The following is a 20,201-nucleotide window of genomic DNA, read 5'->3' on the forward strand; positions in this document are numbered from 1 at the left end:
CCGCCCCCCCCCCCACCCCCGTTCGTTCACGTTGGACGCATCGATGCGGTAGCATCTTGCGATCGCCGAGAACTTAACCGAAGAATTAAACTTAGAAGCGATCGGCGCATGCACCCTGTCGGGCATCGACGAACAGAGACAGAGCTGGCGGCATGGAAAATCCGAGGACGATGGGAGAAAGAGAGAGAAAGGGGACACGGTTGCACGCGCTGGAGTAGCCAGAGGGGTTGAAAGGGGTAAACGAGAGCGTGACCGAGAAAGAGGGGAAGAAACGAGGCGCGTCGAGCGAGCAGGACGAAAGAGGGAAATGCACGAGAGGTGCCACCGCGAAGGGGTGGGGCGAGACGAGGACAGAGCAACGGGGTTGACGAGGAAGGGACGATCGTGCATCGAGGGGGAACGAGGGAGAAAGAGACGCGAGTGGAAGGGAGAGAACGACCAATAGTCGGAGTGAGAGGTCCGCTAGGATGAGGAACGTGGGCGCAAGGGAGGCACGAGAGGGAGGGGGAGGGAACCTCTGGCAACGGGTCGATCGAAAGCGCAGCGCAGAGAAATGCACCACCTCTGCTCTGGTCTGGCAGCTTTGCTGGCACACCACCGCGTCCGCGTTCGACGGAAAAGGAAGCAGGACGAAGAGAGAGAGGGACAGCCAGCGACCAATACCGACGCAGAGGGAGGACGAGCCAAGCCGACTCGCGTTGGGCTAGGTCAGGTCTACCCGAGTTCCACACATCGTTCTCTGCGTGTGCCATCCGAACAGACCCCGAAAGGCGGAGACCACCCTCGAAAAACGGGTCGTGAAACGGGGAAATCGCGGGACCCGCGCGTGTGCCCGAAGTAAACCGTGATCCCAGTGCCGGTTTATCATTTTTTTTTTTTTTTTTGCGATTTCGTATTCTCTATTTTTTTCCTGCAAATTTTGCCCTCCCCCCTCGGGGAACGAACCGGACCTCCTCGGCGTGCCTCGATCCTCTCGTCGAGAGGGTCGACGGGAAAGTTCGTCGTTTGTTTCGTGGTGACGTACGAATCCGGAATCGTTCGAAACGGTCGATCGACGCCGTTTCGAGGCGCCCGAGCGTCTGTCTCGGTTGTTACACCTGGGGAAAGTAAAACGGGGTGCCGGAGGAGAGAGGGGTGCGTAGACGGAAAGAGGTGAAGTGCGTCCAAGTGGTTCGCGTGTGCGTTTTCCGAAACGAATACACACGGTGTGCTTCCACGGATAGTTTTCCAACGATCCTGCGGTGTGATTTTTCGAAAAACCGACCCCCGAGTGCTGGTCCCGGAAAAGTGGTGGATCCCGTAACCCCGTGGGGGAGAGGTGCCGCGAGCGAACAGCATCGGAGAGGGATTGTTGTTGATAAACAGCGAGAAGGGAGAGTGTCGGCGGTTGATCGAGCCCGGGGTGCAACGGCAGCGCCGATCCCAATTTCGTTTTCTCGATGTCCTGATAATCGATAAGCGTCGCGTAGGTGGCTAGAGGACCGCCTGGGGCCGGCAGCGATCGGCCTTATCGACGTTCGACAAATTTGTCCCCCGAAGGGGGCTGAATCTACGAAATAAATGTTCAGGGTAACCGGCGTCGTGTTTCGTCCCTCAGCGCAGGCCAGCCCAGGCTCCCGGGTGTCCTCAGACTCGGCGGGATGCCGATCTCCCTTAGAAATCACAGGATCACGTAAGGGGGAAACCGGAAGACCCGTTGTTGTTTTCTTTCCACGACCAGCCGAAACCAACCAGACGGTGCAGGGAACCGATGCACCAAAAGGCGTGAGTAACGATGCACGCCGATCGTCATAGATTTCAAAGATAATTCATTCAAAAGATCCTGTTCCTATCCTCCCAGTTGCTATATCAGTCGAACTCTCGGTGAAAACGAAACGCTGCGGGGGTGAAAACATTGCACATGCCCTTTACGGGCATCGATTTTGTCGAGAGCCTCAGCCCTGCACACTGCGAGTGCAACGGTCATTCACCAAAAGTTAGCTCGATGCCCTGTCCGCTGCACCGACTTTCAGCCCCTTTGGTCATCCACTTTGGACCAGACGCGACCAGTGATCGCGTACGACGTCGATTTCTTAAAAATCGTAAACGATAGAGACGAGTTTGAACCCCTTAAAAATCAAAACAAAGGAGCCCTGCGTGAGAGGAGAACGTGAATGAATCGGAGGAGAACGGCTAATATCGCCGATGAACCGAGGAAAGAATCCTCTGGATCGAAGGGGGATGAAACAGGCGAGAGGGTGGTCCGGGGAAAGCAAAAAGTTACGCGGAAAGTTAACGAATAGTGAACGGGAGGGGTAGTGCGCGATTTCCACGGAAATGGAAATTCAACGAGTAGCGAAAACCCCCGCTGGCTGGGCTGTTGGGTGGGAGAGGGGGTGGCGGCGGGCGGACTTCGGAGTTTATGCCCCGTCCCCCTCCCACTCACCCCTGCAGTCGATCAATGCGTGGACGGGTTTCACTTTCGCGGTGTTAAAGTGTTGCACCATCGCCGATTCAACGGCCAGAAAAACGCGATTTTCGCGTCGCGCGCGTTAAACGTCGTCGCGAAAAATACGAAATGGCGAACACCGATCGGTCAACGACGGAATTTTATGATTCAAATTTTATTTTTACGACCCCCGTACACTGTCGATAATTTATTAGAGGTTTCAACGATCGTTTTTTTATTTGAAAAGTCGATCAAACCAGGCTGGTAAATCTCTAAGAAATAAGTAACGTAGATGTCTAGGAACTGAACGAAAATGAAGAATGAAATTCTTTTGTACGAGGTTTTTCGAGAAAATCGACTTTGAAAATTTGTTGGGTAGGCGATTTCGTATTCTGATTGTTTTAATCTTGTTTAATATCGTAGTATAACAATATCGTGAATATTAAACGTTCAAGGAAAATGTTGTTAAGTACTCGTCGAGGTTTATTGAGAAAGGGTGAGCACGTACGAAGCAAATGGATGATATTTAGAGCAACTTCTTAAACGATAATAGTGTAGAAAGTAAGTTAATGAAATAAACTATTTCGAAAGTGAACGTTCCGTGTTTTGTGTATCCCTGAATAGTTAATGGAATTAATTTCAACAGAAATGCGAGTAATATGTAGTAAAACAGCCCGACATGCGCGTACCCCGAAAAAGTTGAAAGTCTATTCTATATTTTCGATTCGTTTTCTTACGTAGAATCGTCGTGAAAATCATAGTGAAGTAAAAACAAAAGAGAAATTTATTAAAGTTGAGTTTCTTTTAAGCATCAACTGAAAAAGCACGATTTTCTCGAATTGTGCATAGCACACTATAATTTTCCATACAGTTTATAATAAATTAAAAATACAAAAAAGTACGAATAAAATAATGTTATATCTCGAATGAAAGTTCATCCCGTTTATCGGTAAAAGTAAACGCGATTAAATATAATAATGATAAATTTAGAACGATGATAGAGGAAGAACGGAGACAACAATTACGGACTAATGCTAACAAAAACAATCCAATGTTTATAAAAATAAAAGCAGAATAGAATTATTACAAATAAATGTGTTTCTAAGAAGAACATGTAAATAATACTCGATCTGAAGTCCATATTTGGGAGTATCCATAACGAAATACTATAGAACTGCAGACTATTGTAGTCAACACTGTGATTTCCAGTGAGAAATTAAATGCAATACAAAATTAGACAATTCTGACCAACCAAAGAATATAACTATTTTAATTTGAAAACCAAAAAACCATTCAACGAAAGACACGTGGACCTTTTTAAGTATTTTCAAAATGAACGCCTCCAAGAGTTATCGATTGTATCGATTTACGAGAATCGTGACTATATTTATAGCCTTCCACATTGTTGGACATCATTATGCATCGATACTTCCATCTCGATTTCCGCGTTTATAAAGAATTTATAAATATTCTGATACGCTTCGTACGTAATGCGATACGAAACGACAAAATTCATACGAAATGTCCAAGGATAGATATAGCGTGCTCGATCTGTCAGAATTTAAAAACAGCTCCAAAATTTGTAGCGAGACTCCCCAAAGAAATTATGGCACCGATTCAAAGAACGTAACAAAGAACGTTTCGAAACCACAAGTTACCCAACCACGAAATTCATTGAAACAAACACGAAAACCGATCGAACCTGTCTCTGGGAAGTCGAAAATAACGGCGTTGATATAAGCGCTAAACATTTGGTAAACAACTCCTGAATAACGGTGTCTAAATTCCTATAGAATCCTATAGATCCAAAGATCCTAAACTCAAGTTAAAACGTTTCGATTCTTTTCAATTTAGAATTCAGATGCTTGTTAATTTGACAGCTTTTGAAGCAATTTTAGACGAATTCTAAATTTGCGATGTTAAATATATCGGGGAAGATCGTTGCATAATTTCACAAGTACATATGTATGAATTTAATCCTAATCCTACCTAATCCTTCCATAATCCAGTTGCAAGTACATTTTCATTTTTCATTAATTAGAATTCATTCACACACAACTCACAGTAAGAGTTGTTTCTATCGAAGTAGCCTTCAGGCTATCTGAACTTTTATAGTAAATATTACTACTTGTCTGTAGTTTATTATCAATTTTATTTCAACCTAAACTTAGGACAAGTCTTGGAATGAAATTTGAGACACTTTTCCATAGCCATTCTCAAGTTGTTTTTGCTACGAAAGCTGAGTCTTGGTGAAAAATCCACCTTTTCCTTTAGCAGAGAGTCGTAACAGTCGAGGATTCTATTACTCCATTCAGCACACCTTTTTGGTAGACTTTGACCCCGATTTTATGGTCTTTCTCACATAAATGACGGTGAATCACAACTCGATGGGACACTTCCCACAAAACAATTTCTGGCTTTCTGGTGGAATAGGCTCGAATCCATTTATGGAGGCTAATAAACTGTCCAAATAATAAACATGACTTGTCAAATTTTATAACCCAATAAATAAGGCAATGATTACTATATTTTAAAAAGATACACGCAATGCAAAATTTATTCAATTCCATATTAAGACGTGCACGATTCGAATGTAAAAATGTGAAAATCCAAGTCCAAAAACATTAATTACCGGAGCATGTGTTCGTGACTATCAGCAATATTTTTATTGGACCATACCAGTAATTTATTAAAGTATGTAAATGCCTGCATAATTTATTTCCAAGACTTCTTGATTTCATTTTTACACTCGAGTTACTCAACCTTGATGATTATGATTTTTGTAGACGTTTTGGATTCTCATACTCTAGCAATTTATGTTTCTATTTTTATACTCAAAGAAGAACATACATATTTACGACATAGAAGCCATCTTGGTAAAACCAAATAATATATTCATTTTTCTATCGCTTTATCTTACAATAAAACAAACTTCTTATCGAGCATGCGTGTGAAATAAATGAAAATCGACTGAACATTTTTTTTGTCAAAGCACACCTACAATTATTATTTGATAAAACCAAACAATGTACATATTATTTTACCCTGTTGTCCTACGTACAAACGAGAGCAAAATAAAGGGAAAAGTCAAGTAATACGTATACTGATCTACGCCATTATCACGCGTAGAGACAAGAAGAAAATAATTTTTCCAATCGACCAAATATTCCAAGTAAATAAATATGTGATCGACAGATCAATTATGTTAACGAGGCATCTAATATTTTTGTTCATTTTTCTGTGCAGTGAAGGATGGAGGCCAGCGAGTGGGATCACGCGACCTTGAGGGAAGAGGAATTCGAGCAGCATGCCGTGTATTTGGTACCGGATGTGGCGGCGTCGCCGGGCGACACCAATCGCGCGGAAGCGTCCCTGCCGAGAAATTTGGTCCTCAAGCCCTCTCAGGCCCTCAACGATGTACGTTCCTCCGCCAAAGAATCATTTCTCGAAACCTCCTCGGTGAGAGTCGCGAGAATCATGAAAATTTGTCCCCCGAATCGAAACATTAGGGCCCCTTTACTCACATCGCGTGGCTAACACTTTGGCTGCCGCGGTACCAAAAATTCCCATCGAAAACGAAACATTTTATGCCCGCTAAAGATTTAAGATAAATCAAAAAATCGATGAAATGAAATTATTATCGACCTATGGAATGTTTTTATTTTCTAATTTTAATATGACAGACGCTCATATGGCAGCCAACGTGTTAATTTCTAAACACCCACTCTTATTTCCATGAGTCGACTATTTTTTATTTGTCTATATATGTTTACGAATTTCGATCATTTGAAAAACTTTTTGATAGAGATTTTGCCCGTCTCTGGCCCTGCCTGGACGTTTCGCTCGATTCGGAGTAAACAATCTCGACCAAGGGATTCCCGGCGAATCGAACTCGATAAAGTAACGAAGCTAATCAACTTAGCGAGCGTGACCTAGAGCTGAAGTCAATCGTTACACTTTCCTCGCCGACGAGAAACGAGAACGATAGCCTTGGTCACTGCGCGTCGCTCCCAGAAGCGACCAAATTAACACGACCACTAATTTTACTCGTAAATTGGCAAACCAGATTTTTTTCCAAATTTCATTCGAACCGTTGTCGAGCAATCTTCAACGTTTCCCCCCGCAAATACAAGGTTTTTTTTCGAAAACGTCCCGCGGACAAAAGTGTTTAATACCAAGCGCGATGCCAACGGCAGCTGAATCGACAAAAAACGCTTTCTGCATTATTGAAGCTCCGCCTGGGCTGACGCTCGACGTTCAACGAAGAAAAGAAACATCGCGTCCTCGAATCCGCCATGTTTTAAATAATTTTCTCGCGTCCCCGAAAAACCTGGACGTTCTGCAATCGACATAAAGACGAAGGAAAAAACAGAGTAGAATCTCCATTATCCATTCTAGCTCCTATAAAGATAAAGATCCTTCGATCTTTCAAAATTCACACTGCGATAGGGGAATTAATTTAGCTCCTTTACGTATTTAACTGCCTGAAAGTGAACATACTTTTTCACTAATAGGAATACTTTAGAGATTCCAATTTAGCCAGGAAATCCAAAAAAATTCGACAAGTTCCACTTTGCTATTATTATTAGACGCAAATCCGATTGTCAGCTAACCTGTGACGATCGGAATTAGTTCCACCCATCTTTCGAGCCGATCTAAAACGTTTAAGAAAGAGTTTGGATAAAGAAGGTTCTACCTAGCCCAATGTCCCGAGCAACTGTAAAGGCTAATCGACCGTTATCCGGGTGTTTAGGTTTTGGGCGTTTGGAGCACGAGTTACATCCCCAAAGGGACGAGGTTCGGACCACTTGTGGGCCAAGTGTACACTAAGGACTCGGTGCCGGCCGACGCGAATCGAAAGTACTTCTGGAGGGTAAGAAATCGTTCGGTGTTCGAAGACCTCGGTTATTCCGCGAGCGCCGGTTATCATCGTCCGGGGCCGGTCTTCTCGCGGACGACGTAGAGAGAGAGAGAGAGAAAAAAAGAAATATTGTTAAGACGGGAACAGGAAAAAGGAAGGATTGAGAGAGAGAGAAGCACAGCGAAGACCAGAAACTGGTTTCGACCGATCTAGCCGAGCCTTAAAGCGAAACCCGCCAAGCCATTGATGCCTCGTAACGAATTGATGAGTTACGATAGAGAACCTAGGTTCCCTCTCGATTCTCCCTACTAAATCGCCGATATTTCCTAGCCTCCCCGGCTCAACTGCCTCGAACGTCGAGGATTTAGCTCGCGCTTTGTCTTCGTCGATGGTCCACGCAATATCGCGTTAACCCTTTCGCCACGAAATCTCTTTATTTTTCGAGAAGCTCTTCGAATCGCTAGATCAAAAAATTAACCCCCTAATAGCTTTGCAACCGAGTCACGGACGTTTCTATTTGACAGGTGTACAAGAACAACGAGCTGTTCTATTACATCGACGGTTACGACGTCCAGAAATCAAATTGGATGCGTTACGTAAACCCGGCTTATTCGTCCGAATCGCAGAACCTGATAGCATGCCAGTATAAGGTGGGTCGAATTCGCTTGGCGTTTTTACGCGACTTCCAACACACGCTCGAGGCTCATCCGGATTTCTTTATCCCTTTTTACAGATGAACATTTATTTTTACACAATTAAGCCGATACTACCGAACCAAGAGCTTCTGGTGTGGTATTGCAGAGAGTTCGCGGAAAGGCTCAATTACCCGTTAACGGGCGAACTGATGCTTCAAAGAATACGTGAGTATCTTAACCCTTAAGTGGATTATTATGGTTCCCCACAAGCTTAAACTAATATCGTATAGTATACGTCAATGTGATTATTTGAAAATTTAACGAGACACGTACAGCATTCTGCTAAGGCACATCCCAAGTTTCATATCCAATCGAAACGTTTTTAAGTCTAGTCATTAATTTCAATTTTAATTACAATATTACCACTTTTCTCAACATACTCGAACACATCCTGACTTTGTTTTTTGAAATTTTGCTCTTAGATTCGTAATCAACGATCTCGAAAATCCTAGAATAACAAAAAGACACCTTCATATTTTGGCCAGCATTTCCACTTCAGGGTTAAAATAGAAATTCTCGTAGAAAATATGGAGTTACATTTCTTGTTCTGTTACTTCAGGACAACAAGTACAACAATCGGCGTTACCAACCGAGATCATCCCGCCCAGCGTAGACGTGGTGTCCCCGCTGAAGGATTCGTCGATCTACGAGAGACGATCGCAGATGACGCCGACGGACGGTTCCGTACGATCGGACGAGGGATACCATTCGAACTATCACGACGAGATCCTAACGCCGCCGGAGGAGAGCAGCGAGTCCGACTCGGAGAACAACTACGTGCTGGACTTCAGCAAGAACGCGAAAACGTCGGTGTGCAGCAACGAGGTGCTAAAGCAGGACAACGCAGCGGCGAAGAACGAGTACAGGAAGGTGAAGATCAAGATCACGAAGACCTACGGTAACTTCCAGACGACCAAGAGCCTGGACGGTAACGGTAAGGAGAAGGATCAGGAGCTGTCGAGCAGAGCGGTGACGCCGGAGCTTCAGAAACCGATGTCGCCGATCATCCTCCAGAAGAACTCCGTTCTGTCGACGGTGAACGAGGACGAGATCCCGGAGAAGAACCCTAAACCCTTCTACGAGCCGGAGGCGAAGGGCAACGTGACCGTTTCCGGTCGACCAGCCTACCTGACCAGCCCCAGCAGCTCCATCCTCGAGAATATCCTCCTGCGCAGCAGTACCGACAACAACAACAACAACAGTCACAATCACCATCACAACGGGGTACAGCAGCACCATCAGCACCATCAGATCCACCATCAGACCCACGTGGACTCCGTGACGCCGCCGCCGTCCAGCCCGACGGAGATGGCCTACTCGTACAAGAAGTCACATCGTTACGGGAACATCCTGCCCTGCAGTCCGGACTCCAGCTCGAACCTGCCGATGCAGCCCGACGCCTGCGTCAATTCCACCAGCGGGAACAGCGCCCTGCCGATGCAGAGTCCCACGAGCAACCTGCACTCCAGCACGGGCAACCTCCACTCCAGCACCGGGCCCAACAACGTCCTCCAGTCCCATCCGGGCGGCATTCATTCCTCCAGCAACGCCAATCACCACACTAGCTCGAACGTGTTATCGTCCAGCACGATACTGACGTCCACGAGCAACCTCCACTCGTCCACGACCGCCTGCCCGACCAAGAGGAAGACCAAGAGCCCGTCGCCCTCGGCGAACCCCACGGGCGCCTCCACCCCCACGATCCTCTACTCCAGTTCCGGCGGATGTCAGATCGAGTCCAGTCCCGTGTACCCAGGATCGGCGGTGAGCAGCAACCAGAGCGTGTCGCCCATCTCGCCCATCCAGTCGCCCTCCTCCTATCCGTACGGTATCTACCACCAGAACGGCTCGTTGCACCATAATGTAGCGCCGTTGACCATCAACTGCACCGCGTACTCGCCGACGCCCAGCGGAAACGTCGTCTACGAGAGGCCGGACGGCAGGAGGCTGGAGGCGGCCACCAGCAGCCACCAGCTGCCCACCTCCTCCACGATGCAGATCGACACCAACCAGGCGTTGATCGCAGGCACGCACAACCTCCACCTGGGCCATCATCCCGGCCTCACCATCCACGCGAACTCCTCGTCGATGAACCGGTACTCGCCTGCCAGCTCCCTGTCGCCCGATGATCATGGTTGCTCGCAGAGCGGCTCCCTTAGCCCCAACTCCCAGGGATCCAGGGGCTACAGATCCCTCCCTTATCCTCTCAAGAAGAAGGACGGGAAAATGCACTACGAGTGCAACGTATGCTGCAAGACCTTCGGTCAGCTGTCGAACCTCAAGGTCCACCTGAGGACGCACTCCGGGGAGAGACCGTTCAAGTGCAACGTGTGCACCAAGAGCTTCACGCAGCTGGCCCACTTGCAGAAGCACCATCTTGTTCACACTGGTGAGTCGGGTTCACTGTTGGTAGACACGCACTTACACTTGACGATTATGTTCACTCGATGAGACACGCGCTTTGGAATCACACTGAGAAAAGAAAAAAATCCCACGTGTATATTTGGCGCTGTTGCAAGTTTCGAGAATTGTTTCACGTTTGGGTAGATAGTGTGTTGACACCCTTGGTACCTGTTTACTACTGATTACTTCGTCGGTCTTCGACCGGTAATGGCGGACGCGTGCCCTAGTAGGGTGCGTAGTAAACGAAATGGGAATGTCAACACAGTCTAGCCTTGCTTCGTATAGATTTACTTTAGGTGTCATTAACACATCATCCACATATGAGTGACATGATTTTTCATTAAGGAACTAAAACAATTCATTCTCAAGATTAGATGTTAAAGAAAATAAATTTTAGCAGGCTAAAAACTTGTGTCTCTTTTAACTTCAATCTTGACGAAATCAAAGTTTAGAATCGCAATGGGAACGTAATTGTGAACGTTACAGGGGAAAAACCACACCAGTGCGAGATCTGCAAGAAGAGGTTCAGCTCGACCTCGAACCTGAAGACCCACCTGAGACTGCATTCCGGCCAAAAGCCTTACGCCTGCGACCTATGCCCCGCGAAGTTCACCCAGTTCGTTCATCTAAAGCTGCACAAGAGGTTACACACGAACGAGAGGCCCTACACCTGCCAAGGCTGCGACAAGAAGTACATAAGCGCGAGCGGCCTTAGGACCCACTGGAAAACGACCAGCTGCAGGCCGAACAATATCGAGGACGAGCTTGCCCTAGCCGCGGCCGTGGGTTCCCCGACGTACTACGAGTACGGCCCTGACATGAATGTTGGTGAGTACTATGGAGAAGCTACTTTTGATCTTGGAACATTTATCGAGCTTTGCGTAAACCATTTCGAGCATTTTTAGACACGTATTCTACGTGGAACGAAAGAAAAAAACGAATTAATTATGTGGGTTAAAAGCTTCACTATTAGACGCCTTGTAATTGTTTCTAAACGACCCAATATGTATATTAGAAATTGATAAAATATGATGGTCCAAATTCGATGGCAATTTTTCCCTCCTTGTAGAGACTACACTTCCAAACGCCTATTATTTCGGTATACAGGGTGTTCGACTCTGGGGAAAATTGCAATGGGAGATTCTGGAGACCAAAATGAAACGAAAATCAAGAATAGTAATTTGTTGATCGAGGCTTCGTTGAAAAGTTATTAACGTTTAAAGTGATAGTGTGCACGCAGCTGTTCGCAGATTGCCGTTTCACAGGCGGAACTTTAAACGTTAATAACTTTCCAACGAAGCCTTCATCAAGAAAATACTATTCTTCATTTTCGTCTCAGTTTGGTCTCCAGAACCCCCTATTAAATTTTTCCCCAGGAATGGCCGAACACCCTGTACGTCTGAAACGCTCTGTACGAGGTTTCGAGTTATTACCGTCGACGTAACGAGTCCGTTTTCTCGATTTCAGGAAACATGCCGAAGGAATGCGAACTGGAGCACATCGACAATTACGAGAGGCACGGATCCGCTCACGGGCCGCACTCCACGTCCCTCCACAATCTGGAGAACTCCGTGAGTCGGCCAAGCGTCATAGAGACCTCCCAGCCTCACATAATCGAGTGCACCTAAAACCGGGGGTATGAGCCCTTTCGCTCCAGCGCAAAATCCAGCCGTGGAATGGTAAACGAGTTGCTCACGACAAACGAAAGCGACGTTTACCCTCGCGCGCGGTGGCAGTGAGAGAGAGAGAGTGAGAGAGAGAAGAGAAAGAGAGAGGAAGAGAGAGAGAGAGAGAGAGAAAAAACCCGTGCTCTTGCGCTCGTCGTGCTTCCCTCTCGCGGCACGCGAGGGGAGGAACTCATCCCGGTGACACCGTACGTGTTTTCTTAATTTCATTCGCCCCGCGGCGACCGATCAACTGTACGCGGGGGAGGATGGGTGGTGGCGAACGCGAATCAGAGATGGGCAACGTTCAATCGCGAATAATAGACAACCAACGAAGACCAACGTGTAGCAATTTATTCGCGTCGTTTAGAACCGTACACCAGCAAAACCTATATGGACGCGTCATCGGCTAAAATGAAGAATTGGCGATGCGTTTAAAAAAAAAAAATTAATATATGGAGATTTTGAGAGAAGTTAGGCATTTTGGCTCGTGACGCGTCCGTACGCGAGTTTGGTGAAAATTTCGTTCGTGAAAATCTTTAATTCTATTTTTGTTCGACGGTTTACGGACGGAACGCTTATCTTTCATTCGTTGTTCGACGATTGGTGATCACAGAGGATTTTGCCCGTCTCCGCGCGACACGAAAGCGATTGTTAAAACACGTTGTTGCTTGGTTATACTTGTTGATACCGCGAATGGAATTAAAAGCTTTTAGCAGAGATACTCCTCCCGGAAGCCGGTTTACTCGATCGCGATACGCGGACGGACGAGAATCGACGCGGTTCCCCGAGCTACGAGCGTAACAAAGTTCCTTCCTTGTAAATACTCGTTTCTATATTTTTTCTATGGTAGCCACACGAACCAACGAAGAGAGACCCGAACACGAAACGGAAGAACGACGAACGGACCGAACGAAACGATAAGATTTTCTACCGTTAGAGATACCGCGAGTCCGTCGAGCAAACGCTGCCATTTCCCGGATAGAATCGAGAGACGGGGGAGGCAAAAGTCGTTCGAGCTTCTCGATTATCCTTCCACGGGCTACCCTAAAGCGATGCTTAGAAAAGGGTACCGTTAACAACCCCGGTGCTATGTCGTGCCGTTAACACGTTTTTTGCTACTCGTATACAAATCAACAGGCTTCCTCGCCAATACTTCCATCGCGACAGGCTCTATCCCCCCCGACACGAGGCTGGACCCATACTATCCACTTCCTGTCGATGGACAAATTTTAATCGCTCACACGAAATCTCGAATCAATTCGTAACCTAGCTTGGAATTTTATTTTGGTTGGATAGGTACTGCAATCGAGATCAAGAATTCACGAGAAAACATTTACAAATTATTCGAACTGCTATTTAAACAGGAGGAGTACTGTGAAAAATTAACGAAGGTTTCAATGCAAGGAATGTCAACGAGTCTTAACCCCTTGACGTACGATTCAATTTCAAATTTAATTTCGTTTAAATTTGTTCGTGCAATGGCCACGAAAAAGAAATTATTTTACGAATACCTCGTTTTTAATATATAAGACTCGATGAATAGTAGCCTCATGATTGTGAAACTTGACGCGGTAAGGGGTTAACAATAACCAAGACCAATACTTTTTAAATCGCCTAACAGCTCATCACTGAAATGGTCCCCGTCGTTACGGATTTGAAATTTAATAAAACGATCCAAGTGCCCATTCGACGACCGAGGAATCACGAATGGCGCTCGATTAAGTTTAATTGACGGGAGTGTCGATAGTATGGCGCCCAAAAATGGCCCTCCCCCCGTTGTACCACGATATCCATCTGACGACATCTCGCGGGGAACCGGAGGGAAATTTTCGGTTTCCCGAGATGATCGATGAAATACGAACGCGGGGGACGCGTATTTCCACGGTACCATTTTCTACGCGTCGTTGCTCGAGGCGGCTGAAAATGAAACGCGGCGGATTTTGTCGGCACCCGCCGCCAGCAGCGACAATTTTAATACGGGGAGAACCGCGCTTTGGAACAATGGAGGCGAGAGAGACGCGACGATCGAACAAACGTACGAACAAACAAGAAACAAAACAACAACCAGTGACGACACGACTGCAAAACTATACGAGACCTGTACCTGTATATACTAACATTACTATTAATTATTCGATATAATTTAAAAGGTAATATAATTATAAGGAGCTCTAATTTATGAATACCTTTATATTATATATTATGTATATGTACATCGTCGTCGGTTGGCGAGAAACGGTAGGCTGCGCTACAAAACGGTTAAAATCCTTTTCGAAACCCGGGACACCTTTTGTCGGAAAACGTTTAGGTAATTTATTACTACGCGCGCGTACTCCGTAGCGAAACGTTGAATCGAGAAAGAACAGACAAAAAAAAAAAAAGATAAAAATAGAAAAAAGAAAAAAAAAATAAGGAAATAAAGCTTTCGGTGATCGAGTATCTATATATCTATATTTATACACGTTCATATACATAACATATACATATATATATAAAAATATATATATATATATTTTTTAGGCGTCCTTTTGTCGTGGAATTTTCGAAATGGAAAGCATAGTCTCTCGGTCCACGCGAACGAATTTTTTCATTTTTCCTTTCACGCCCGCCACCCCCCCACGCGCACACGCAAGACACAAGCTCAAAAGTTTCGAGCAATCCTCCGTACTCGATGCAAGGGAACCTTTTTTCACTTGTCGATGAAAATTATAATTATATTTGAACGTCGACATCGCATTTTTAATCTGTAGACCGAGTACCTGTTCGATCATGAATGACCATGTAGCTTGGAAATTAATAAAGATGGTTTAATGATTGTTGCTCCACAGCAGACGTAACTATGACATTTATTTTGATACTAACATCACGATACGATCGGTACAACTAAAAAAATAATTATTCAGAATAAATAACTAGCCCCCCTAAGCTGCGTCTATCGATTCTTCAGTTCTGAACGAATGGTGTCCAAACTTTTCTAAAAAAAGAAACGTTTACGTCGTATCTTGAAAAGAACTAAATAACTTGAAAATGATCGAACTCGGTACTTCGTGTTTCCAGCAGAGTATTACGATATTCGTAAGAATATTTAGAAAATGGCGGTTTTATCTCACGAATCCTTTCGATACTAAAGAGTACAATTCTCCCAACGAAACCAATATACGCGTACAAAAAACGATTTACTGTTTATCGAGATCGAAGCGTGCTCGAAACATTTGAGCATCGCATTCACACACACACATAGAGACACACGAAACACAGAACCCTGCCTCGAACTCCGCCTTTCTTCGCGCTATTCTTCTCGTTTCGATCGATCGTTTCGAACGGACAGTTTCTTCTCCATCGTCGCCGATGCAGGGAAACGATAATCCGAGAATCCGCGATTTTAATCGGCACGGTTGATCGTTCTCCAACGGAGAAACGTTCTCTAATCTTTCCCATCTGATCGCGATCGCGCACAAATTCTCGTCCGTGCTCGTCGCGATTAAGGATGAAATTAACCCCGGAAAGACCGAGCCACGCGAAGAGAAGGGATGGACGTCGAGTCCACTTACGTTTACCGTGCTTCTAATTGCAGAATGATCTTTACAAAATACTATTTTAAGATACTTCCCAGATATGGTAATCGATCAACGTCCTATTAATAATTACTTACTGTTTTAAAACTCGTAATAATTTCATACGCAGCAAAGAAATGCTTATAAACTTCGCTCGAATATCTGGAAGAGCGATCCGATTCGTAAAACACGATAAAATATATCGGTATCTACTCGTAAACAAACTGATAACATAATATTGCAACTCAAAAAATAACTAATTTCTGAGTAACTGATTCATCCGCGTACACGATTTTATCTTTATTCTGAAACGTAAGCGACAATAACTAATTCTTTTGGAAATACTTTACCGACTGACGAGGCTTTCCAGGGTTAATTTCGACAAACACACAGTATTCGAAGAGAAGGCATTAAATCGTCGATCGATTCGCGGTGTTAGGTGTATAAAAAGAAAAAAAAAACAAAATTTCTTTCGAGCATATTCGACGGGGCGAAGACTCGGGCGCGATTCTCGAATCGGGAACAAATCGAAAGCGCACACTAAACACGGGTAAACACACCTCACGGGTGAAGAGAATTCGCTGAATCGTAAACTGAAGACGAGAGAGGAACGAAATCTAGTCAAAAAGTATAAAAAAAGAAAAAAAAAAGAACGAAGAAAACTCTTAACACACCGGTCTCGTGGGTATTTCGTGTATAATTTAAACAAGATCCGCCCGAGCCTTTCCTCGAACTCGAAGATCACGCTTCGATTCAACGCAAACGGCTAGGACGTAACGGAAATGTATCTTTCTAGGTCTAAGGTCGTTTTAGAGAGACGCTACAATCGACGAGAGGTATAAAAAAATTCTTTTTTAATCAGAATCTTCACCGTGTACCAGCGTTGGGCCGAACGTTGCTCCCGTTGATCACGAAACCACACTTCTCGTTACCATTGAACCAACAGAGTCAAAAAATTGAAGGAGAAAGAAGAAGAGTAATCTTCCATTGAGATAGGAATAAATTACTATTCTTTCTTCGATAGTAACTTGTTCCTCGACTTCTTTGAGTAAAATTGCAAATGTGATTTCAACGATCGTCACGATTACTTTCCCATCGATTGGGAAAAGTAATCGCGAGGGTAACCGATTGCTGCCCAACTCTGCCACGTACCATGATTCCCCCACTTTCGTTCGATTTCGTATCTTCCATCGGTTTCGTGGTAATTTCGTCGCTCTTCGTACTTCCATTAAGTTTTAAGTGCCGCAATCGTCGACAGTCGAAGTCACTGAAAAAGCGCAGCCTACCATTAGATGCGAAACGGTCGATCGTCGGCCGGCGATTCGCCAAACGGGGCCGAGACTACTCGAAAAAGAAAACGTTTCTCTACTCCATTATTCGAACGAGTATCCCACAAAGGACTGGACTATTCGACTATTCGTAACATCCAATTATTTTCATTCGTCCAAATATTAAGTTGCTCGAATGGTCGCGGCTCTACTTCGAAAACCGGTGACTATCGAACGAATCGCCGATCGACAACGACTTGAACGCAAACGATGTATCGCAGACTGATATACGATCATCGTCGATCGTCTAAAAGAGAAGAATTTTAAAGAAGCTACGCGCGCATCGCGATACGAATTCCAAGAGCGAACGATCCGGATAAACAGGAACAAAACGAAGGAAAGAAACGAACATGGCGGACAGAGCAGAGGCACGCTTCCTTTCTCGAAGCCTCAATTTCGAAAAAAAAAAAAAGAAAAAAAAAGAGAATAGAATTTCCTTTCGCGGGACACGCGAAACGAAAAACGATGAAAGGTTCCAATACCGCGAACACGTTAACACACATCCGTCGTCTATTCGTTTAGCTTGGAACGCGACAACTTCAATGGTTCCTGCAAATGTCATGGTGCTCGTCGTAAGATTTCTAATGGAACGTCGTTTTTCTTTTTTTTTTTTTAAGTTGGTTTCTTCCGTTGTTTCGCCGTCACCCCTTTTCAGCTTTCGAATCTCTCTATCGGGAAACGTTACTTCGCCGCGTCGTAAGTTTAAGGCAGCTTTAAACACGAGAGAGAGAGAGAGACAGAAAGAGAGAATGTACGCGTATGTGTGTGTGTGTCTGCGTGTGTTTGTTTTTTTAATTTCATTCCACGTACCGCGCGATAGAGACGAAGAGAACGCAGTAATGCCTCGCTTCTTGCACCGAGTCCGCGTTTCGGATACTTGCAACAGATCCCCCCCCCCCCCTCACTATTTATGTTACTTCGAACCAGTTCCAACGAAGAGTCCCGAATTTAATTGCAAGAAGAGGGGCAATAGTGTCACGGAGAGAAACGGTACGATTCGCAAGGCCTTCACGCTGAATTTTCGATACGTTAACAGGCAACGTGGAAGACTCGGGCATTCTACCGAACGCCTAGGCTAGAAGTAACTTCACGTGTAAGCGACCAGTCGGGACAAAACGCGCGGGACGCTGAAAACTAACGCGTTGATGATCGTGGAGAGAAGGAGACGGAGAACACGAGGTGACTGATGACGCTCTACGCCGCGAAAAACGACATTGGAAACGGAGACCTGCGTGAAATAACAGTGGAAATTCTACGTTCGTTCGACACGACACGCGACACATTCGTTTTTCTACCCGTTGAACATGAACACAGATGCACATCGACGATCGTCGAAACTTTTAAGACTTTCGCGACCGCGAGTTGGGAACTCGGGACACGCACGATACTTTTTTTGGACTACGAAAGACCCCGACGGGGTCCTAGAACAGCCTTTCTCGAAGCAACAAAATGGACGGGTCACGTCCGAATGAAAAATCTGAACCACCAAAGCGGGGAATATCGTGGACTCCCTCGATCGCGGGACGCAGTTTCTTCAAAATACGCGAAGCTTCATCGTGCAATCTGTTGAATTTTTATTTCTCATAGTTTTTAACGTTGTTACTATAATTGTGATTAAGAACGCCACGAGCGATAAAGGACGAAACGGTCTTCCAAACAACGCTGTGAGCCAAAGATGGTCAAGATCTATCGACATAGCTGGTTTATGTGCTTCGTTCGTGAGACCTTCGAGGAACACTGTTCTAGAAGATGCCTGGTGCGTCCCGACGACCGGGGTAACCCCGTTCGCAGAAGCGTTAACGACGAACGGATCGATGTCACAAGTATATATATTTTTTTATTACGCTCGAAGTGCAATCTCGAATCGCGGGCGATGGTTTCCAGTGACGTTTCGTCGAATGTCATTCCGTATATTGCCTCGATTCCCTACCTTGCCTGCAATAAACGCACTATTATAAATAATGAGACGAACAGTGGGGAGACAGAGAGAGAAAGAGAGAAAGAGAGAGAGAGAGAGAGAACGTGTGTGTGTACATGTACGAGCGTAAACGGGAGAGAGTTTGAACCTAGCTTGTAAGATTTAAACTGCGAAAAAAAGAAAAAATGAATAAAGAAAAAAAAATAATGAATTTTGAAGCATACGAACAAGACGTGAAGACGGTGTAGAGAAATGGAAAAGGAGAAACCGAGAAGATCGTGTAAATACCGCTGAAAGTAGATATGATCGAAAGGAAGCAAGCGACTAAACCGCCTCGACAACAAAACAACAAGCAATATTTAGTTCTTACCATCTCGTAATAATTAAACGATAACTCCAACTCTGTACTGTACACGCGTGTAAGCGCTCGTAACGTATTTAAACGACTATAAATTAAATGTTAATTATCCTTACACTTCGTATATAGTAAAATTGTTACGCATTTATTATCATTACAATTATTGAATAGGTAATGCTCAATTAGCATTTGTTTCTTAAAATAAAGAATAAATATATGGCTGTTGGATATTTATATTGCACATATCACTACCTATCATTCGCACCTGCCCCTTAGACGTAAGCCGCGTTACACGCGTTAAAGAAATCCGAAGTAGAGCTGGGACTATTCGTATTTATTAATATTCGAATATTTTATAGGCATTGGAACACTACGGATATACCTCGAATATCTGAATTTTCCGATACCGTTGCTCCAATATTTAAGCATAGAGTATATTCAATTTTTTAACCAGTTTTACGGGGACTACAATCTTCCTCGTCTTGATATCTTTAGTTTCGCGAAATCTCAATTACAACGATTTATCAAAATGTTTTTTTTATCGAGATCGTTTTACTGGAAACGTTCGACTCGATTCCTGAATGACACATTGCTTACGCTATCATACCAGAGGACTGACCTTGGTGTATTATTACGACTTCGTTTTTCAAACCATTCTCATAGCATAGCGAATACTACTGTGAAAAGTCTACGTTTCATCGATAACAATTGATTTTAAATTACAAAACTAGAAAAATGATGTACATACGTGGGAATAAAAATACTACATTTCGCTACGTTGCCACAATATACGGGGTGTTCGGCCACCCCTAGGAAAAATTTGATTGGAGGATTCTAGAGGCCAAAATAAGACGAAAATCAAGAATACCAATTTGTTGATGGAGGCTTCGTCAAAAAGTTATTAACGTTTAAAGTTCTGCCCTTACTGAATTTTTTTCTCAAAAATGCGCAAGATTTCGGGGGTATGTGTATTCACCAAAAATGGTTGC

General features: G+C 44.6%; 2 protein-coding genes across 16 annotated transcripts in view; one reads left to right on the top strand and one right to left on the bottom strand.

Moving 5' to 3' along the window:
* Window positions 1-20,201, bottom strand: part of LOC143347569 (protein FAM76A) — an 85,095-nt gene that overhangs the window by 60,547 nt on the left and 4,347 nt on the right. The window lies entirely within an intron of this gene.
* Window positions 309-19,425, top strand: Blimp-1 (PR domain zinc finger protein 1). 3 transcript variants are annotated; one of them, XM_076781090.1, is made up of 9 exons: window positions 309-1,290; window positions 1,329-1,764; window positions 5,675-5,887; window positions 7,182-7,301; window positions 7,814-7,939; window positions 8,023-8,149; window positions 8,544-10,373; window positions 10,874-11,215; window positions 11,855-19,425. In XM_076781090.1, the coding sequence occupies exons 3-9, from the start codon at window positions 5,681-5,683 to the stop codon at window positions 12,013-12,015; spliced, it is 2,913 nt and encodes a 970-aa protein (XP_076637205.1). In that variant the 5' UTR covers window positions 309-1,290; window positions 1,329-1,764; window positions 5,675-5,680; the 3' UTR covers window positions 12,016-19,425. The 3 variants fall into 3 exon arrangements, with proteins under 3 accessions (XP_076637205.1, XP_076637222.1, XP_076637213.1); XM_076781107.1 differs by having other exon boundaries at window positions 309-1,764; window positions 5,675-5,845; XM_076781098.1 differs by having other exon boundaries at window positions 309-1,762.

Source organism: Colletes latitarsis, chromosome 2 (genome assembly GCF_051014445.1).
Source record: "Colletes latitarsis isolate SP2378_abdomen chromosome 2, iyColLati1, whole genome shotgun sequence".
NCBI lineage: Eukaryota > Metazoa > Arthropoda > Insecta > Hymenoptera > Colletidae > Colletes > Colletes latitarsis.

Bases quoted from the DNA above. Each gene is read 5' to 3' on its own strand.
- Blimp-1 (XM_076781098.1), top strand. From the start codon at position 5,681: ATGGAGGCCAGCGAGTGGGATCACGCGACCTTGAGGGAAGAGGAATTC. The intron at 5,888-7,181 runs GTGAGAGTCGCG...CCGGGTGTTTAG, and splicing joins CATTTCTCGAAACCTCCTCG to GTTTTGGGCGTTTGGAGCAC. The intron at 7,302-7,813 runs GTAAGAAATCGT...TCTATTTGACAG, and splicing joins ATCGAAAGTACTTCTGGAGG to GTGTACAAGAACAACGAGCT.